The 5933-nt window shown below is 39.6% G+C and overlaps 1 protein-coding gene across 1 annotated transcript; it reads right to left on the minus strand.

Moving 5' to 3' along the window:
• Window positions 1–281: 281 nt before the first annotated feature.
• On the minus strand, window positions 282–5933 carry LOC103141991 (sia-alpha-2,3-Gal-beta-1,4-GlcNAc-R:alpha 2,8-sialyltransferase). The gene is made up of 4 exons (XM_007557832.2): window positions 5470–5933; window positions 3373–3495; window positions 2477–3034; window positions 282–1411 (listed from the first exon to the last, which is right to left on the minus strand). The coding sequence occupies exons 1-4, from the start codon at window positions 5625–5627 to the stop codon at window positions 1129–1131; spliced, it is 1122 nt and encodes a 373-aa protein (XP_007557894.1). The 5' UTR covers window positions 5628–5933; the 3' UTR covers window positions 282–1128.

The following is a 5933-nucleotide window of genomic DNA, read 5'->3' on the forward strand; positions in this document are numbered from 1 at the left end:
AAAAACAGCTCTTTCAGATTAAAAGTTCTTAATTTTCAAACATTTGAAGAAACCATTTTATAACTTATTTGAGTTCAATAATTATCAATTAATATATTTTTTTAAATCCAGGCTAACTATAAAAGTAAAACATGACTGTTAAGTGACTAAAACTAGTATGAAGACTGTATTTGTTATATTTTGTTATAGTAAATAAATTTGAGTAACATATTCTGTGAAATACTGAATGAAAACAATAATCCATTTAGCGTTCACTTATTTTCTACTGATAACTTTTTTTCTGTAACTGCACAACTGAACTCATGTCTCATGTAAGTTTATTAAACAGCATATTTAATTTTGGAACGTGAATGCTCTGTGACTTTAAATGCTTCCCGTTTTGCTGAAATATCTTTAGTCCAAGTATAAAACGTAGGCTGACACCTATATCTGCAATAAATGGTAATAGATATTGTCTGTTTATGAATTTATGGTTTATTGTTGGAATGTTAGTTGTAAGAAAAAGTAAGTGAAGCATTGCAACATAATTTAAGGTTGATAGTGGCACTATCTATAGAAATTAAAAAGACAAACATGAAGATATTTATAGTGACAATCTTGTAAACAATACCATCTTAGAGAGCAGTGCAGATTGTCTGATAAATCATGGGGATAAAATCCAGAAAAGAAGAACTGTACCACTCTTGAGGCATAAAATCTGATTAGAAAAAACACTGATCTAACTCAATCCCTGAGATTAGGCAGTGATTTCAGTGTAAATAATCAGCACACTGTTTTAAAGGTGAATCGTTCGCATTAATCAGAACTGGAAGATTTGACTTTACAGCTGGAAGGGATGTTTATTCTTGCCAAATGGTCACGCTATAGTAAGGAGTCATGCAAAAGACAATCATAGAAGCATGACAGTTCTACTTAGCACGACAACATATTGAACATTTGTGTGATCTAAACGTCCAGAAAGATGGTCATTATCAATATAAAATAAACTATGAGTCTGTCTACAGATTAAAAATCAATTGCCATCTATCATGCTTAAGTGTCACACAACAAATACTGGAAATGGGTTTCTATCTGTGGATCGTGGTTTCCGGAGTGATGTGTGAGACGATCTAGCACTCACTCGTATGCCTATGTGCAGTGTGTTAGGCTGAGTTTGATCACGCCTTCCCTGTGCAGCTTGTACAGCAGCTTGAATTCGCTGGGCAGCTGATGCGTCTCCTGCCACTTCGTGGTGAACTTGGTCCCTTTCTTGTCGTAGTAATGGTACGGCAACTCCTTGCCTGTGTTGGGGTCCCACCCGAACGGCCAGAAGCCGTAGAGGTGGATTTCATCGCACATGGCGGACGCCAGTGTGTACATGAGGATCCCCGTGCTCAGACGCTTGGGAGAGAGGTTCTTAGTTTTCCAGTATCTGTGGGAGAAATGAGAAGTTAAGTAAGGAATCAATCCAAACACTACAAACAATTTAAGTAATTCTCTTTCTCTCTCTCTTTCACAGCGTGTCATTCATGCACAGATTAGAGTCCTGACACATCCAAAAATAGGAAAGTGTGGTCAAGGTAAAAAATGCTTCATCTACCGTTTGGACTTTTTGGGTTCATCAAGGACGCTGGAAGTTAAGTATTTTTATACTTCTAAACTAGTTCAGATGTGCTTATTTGTTCAATAATAAGGTCTGGGTCGACTCAGACCTGAACCTTCAGAGCCACATAGAGACAGTCACAAAGTCAGCCTTTATCACCTGAAGAACATCTCTAGGATTAGAGAACTAATGTCTTAGCAAGATCTAGAGAAACTCATCCATGCGTTTATCTTTAGTCGCATTGATTACTGCAACAGCGTCTTCACAGGTCTACCTAAAAAATCCTCCAGCTGAAGCTGATCCAGAATGCTGCAGCTGGAATTCTGACTAAAACCAGGAAGATGGAGCACATCACACCAGCTCTACAGTCCCTACACTGAGAGAATAGACTTTAAAATACTGCTGTTAGATTATAAATCACTGAACTGCTTAGCACTACAATACGCAACAGTACAAAAACCCACCTGTTCAGAGCAGCTTTTGAAACATAATTATTGAAAAATTTATCAACAATCCTCAGTAATGTTTCAATTACTGACTGTGTTTCTATGACTTTGTATTTTTACTTTTTTATTATGTAAAGGACTTTGAACTGCCTTGTTGCTGAAATGTGCTAAACAAATAAACTAAAACTATAAATAAGAAAATCAGAGGCCCAACTTAAGGTGTTAAATTGCAAAGTCAAATTTCTTTTAAGTCGTGTTTGATGTAAACAGCATTTTACTGAGGGTAACATAGTTACTTGATTGTGCTATAAAATGATACTGTGTTCCTGGAAAACACATAACACCGCCTCTTTAACAGCATGTGTTTGAAAATACATGGAAATAAGAGGAAATCAGATGTTAATATTAACGAGTGTTATTCCTTTATTTGGTTTTGTATCCATCTTACTTGTTGACATCATGCATGATGTTTCCTGGCCAGGCCAGTTCGACCTTCAGCTGACCCTTGTGCTCCACAAAGAAGTCCACCAGGGTTCGGGTTACTGTGGCAGAGGTGTGAAGGAAGAAGGCGGGGATCCAGAGGATGGCTCCCTCCAGCTTCTTCAGGTTCAGGAAGAAGTTATTCCTGTCCTGAATAGTCAGCAGGTTGTTGTAGTACCTCTCCAGGATGCTGGGGTTAAATGTGGTCAGGTTGGTCTTCTTGCCTACGTCTTTGAAATAGACCTCGGTGGGAGCAAAGTTGCAGCGGAAGACGAAGTCGGCTTGGTCGATCTCGGGGCCACAGTGGCTCCCAGTCAGGATGCCGCTGTTTCCCACCACCGCACACGTACTATAGTGCTTGTTGAGGATGGGGGAGGCCTCAGGGAGTAAAGACTTGAAGTTGTTGCTGATGGAGAAGACGTACTTGTGGCTGGAGTAGTCAAAGTGCATTAGCTGGCCCACGCGCACACTGTCCTTCGTGAGGGAGAAGTTGTGGGGAATGTCGATGTAGTTGAAGATTTCTTTCCTGAAAAACAGCAAATACTTCAGCACCAAACATTCAGAGGTACAGATTTCATTTCTGCTTCTTTTAGAATTTTCCCTGCATGTAACCGGGTTGTATTCCTATTTTGTCATAATTACACAAAATGTCTTCTTTTTGTTATTTGGATTGTACCTTTACCTGACTGTAAACACCTTAGAAAACTGCTTCATTGCTATAACTGTGTGGCTTTAAGATCAGGAGCCCATTTTCTTTATTTCTTCTTCTGTGGTATTGTTGTAGTTAAATTGTTTGCGCCCTTTGATATTTGTAAAAATATCAACCGAAGATATATATGTAAAAAGTGGTGGCTAAGCTCTTGCCTTTGCTTGTAAAATGCTGTCCTGTTGAACTTCCATTTGAATGGTTTTCCTTGGAGCTCCTCATTCAAGGCATTTGTCAGTGGGATGAAGGAAGGGTCCAGGAAATTCATGGCAAACTGAGACCTGAAAACAACAAAAAGAAATACAGAGTTTGCTTTTAAAGCTTCTTATTTCTGTTCTATTGATAACACTGGAGCCAGCAGCCTGGGTTCTTTCTGCATGGAGTTTATATGTTCTCTCTGTGCATGAGAGGGTTCTCTCTGGGTACTCTGGCTTCCCCCCAAAGTCCAAAAATATAAATTTGTCTCTTCAAATTGATCTTAGCTATGAAATAATTCTAAGTGCTAAGTATTTTCTATGGACTCAGATATTAAAGCAATGATATTTCTTTGCCAAATTCATTGGTGTGCCTTTGTGTAATGACATTAAAGAATATCTGTCTGTCTGTCTGTCTGTCTGTCTATCTATCTATCTATCTATCTATCTATCTATCTATCTATCGCCATTTCTCTGCATCCAGAGACATGTAGCAACACAGATGGAAGACAAAAAAGTAAACAGTGCATGCCACACTTTTCAGAAGAAAGTGATCTTCCACTCTACACTCCTGTTCTACTTTGTGTTGGTTTGTCACATATTATCTCAGTAACTTAAAGAATGAACCGCAGATCATCCTGAACCAAACACTGTGAGGTTAGACAGATCTACTGAGTTTCTGGACTGGTTGAAGGAGTCAGATCTTTCAGCTGCAACATTACTCTGAACCGCCTCCCAATCTGACTTAAGAAATTAAGTTGAGGTTAGACTGTTTTTATGTTATTTATGCCATTTCAAGTAAAACAGAGAGATACCAACTGATTCTTGACTGAGTCAATATGAATAGCACAAAGGTTAGTGAAAATGGATAAAATATCAGCCAGTGTCCAAATGCTTCACACACCAACATAGCATCAGGGAATCAGAGCTCAGTGTGGATCAATCTTGTGGTTTTATTGTAGAACAGAGTGGGTGGGCGTATTTAGCCTCGAGCAAAATCTACAGCGTTGCCAATACACAGGCCAGTGAGAAAAATGACTAATCTTGAATGGAACAGGTAATTAACTAAAACGGAAAGCTTTCTGTGTAGTCAAAGTAAAACAACAATCAGCAACAGAAAGAATCAATAAATTAAGGAATTTAAAAAAAGATACTAAGAATCATATCAAGAATAGTTCATTTCACCCAAAGAAAAACACTGACAGATACCAAAAAAGCATAAGATATCTCAATTAAAGGGACCTAAATCTTATTTCTCAGAAAAATGATTAAGATAAAACAATTGATCATTCAAATCTTCCAGACTTTCGTTTTGCAAATTTGAATCCAAAGTGCTTCCCTAATCTCTAATGATCTCTTTCTAAAAACTTCCTTAAACTATTAGGAATAGTTTTGTTCCTGGGACACAAAATGAGCAGAAATTTTGTAAAACTGCTCACCATGAATGGAAATGTCTAAATTGGGGCATAAATTGGTGTCAAATTATCAGTAAATTAAAATGTTCTATCTTTCCTTTATTTAACTGGGTAAAACCTCACTGAGATCCAGATCTCATTTTCAAGAGGGATCTGGGCAGAAATTTGAATCACCCAACAACCTGGTTACACAAAAGTAAAAAAATAAAACACACAAGTTTAAAACAAATTACAAAACAGTTTAAAAGCAATGACACTGATAGATAGAATCACATAGCTTGTTTTTAAGAACTGCTTGAAAATATTTCAATGAAATAAGATCAGACATCTTTAGGTGAGATTGGAGCTGAAGTGTGGATTAGTTATCCCTCTAATATTCAAAGAAACATAGAAACTGGTTATGATAACCTGCATGTTTTTACAGTGAATATACAGCTGATTTCCTAATTTGGGACTGTTTTTAAGAAGGTACAGGCACAGACATCAGTACTCTGGAGAGCTCACCGTTCAGCTGAATGAAGTCCAGTATGAGAAATGGAGATGCGGGGACCCTCAAACAGGCCACACTCCTCTGTTTACATTCACACCAGCCCTGGTCTGCATTTCATTAACTGCCCTCAATCTGCAGCCGAAAATCCGTACTCACCTAAAGCCTGCATGAAACATAATCCGCGGGCCTCCGGAGTAATATCTGCCAGTGCCGAAGAGGCTGTCTTTCCTCAGAGACACGTAGCTGATGAGCGACAGGATGAGCACCACGACGCTCAGGATAAACAAGCCCAGGGCCTTGGCGATGCGAACCATCTTGGGAGCTTTGTCATTCCCGATAGAAAGCCGCAGCCTTTATGTTGCCGTGGTCGGGGCTGGAGCTGGCGAACCGGGGCGCATCGACGGGTACAGTCGCGTAGAAGACGGATGATGCATGATGGAGACGCCGCGGCTCGGTGCGCTCTCGGTCCTCCTCAGGGTGCCGGTGATAAAATCATGAGACTGAGCGGAGATGCGCGTTAACATCCAGTCAGCTGCACGACCAGCCCAGTCCTGACAGCACCAGCAGCCTCCCCACCACCAGCAGCACCTCCTCCTCCACCCGCTCACACTGATGCAGGC

The sequence above is a fragment of the Poecilia formosa genome, unplaced genomic scaffold, assembly GCF_000485575.1.
Source record: "Poecilia formosa unplaced genomic scaffold, Poecilia_formosa-5.1.2 Scaffold92, whole genome shotgun sequence".
Lineage (NCBI taxonomy): Eukaryota > Metazoa > Chordata > Actinopteri > Cyprinodontiformes > Poeciliidae > Poecilia > Poecilia formosa.

Excerpts from the sequence above, each read along its gene's own strand:
- LOC103141991 (XM_007557832.2), bottom strand. The coding sequence starts at position 5,627 with ATGGTTCGCATCGCCAAGGCCCTGGGCTTGTTTATCCTGAGCGTCGTG. Across the intron at positions 3,496-5,469 it reads ATGTTTCATGCAGGCTTTAG|GTCTCAGTTTGCCATGAATT; the intron begins GTGAGTACGGAT and ends TGTTGTTTTCAG. Across the intron at positions 3,035-3,372 it reads ACAGCATTTTACAAGCAAAG|GAAAGAAATCTTCAACTACA; the intron begins GCAAGAGCTTAG and ends GCTGTTTTTCAG.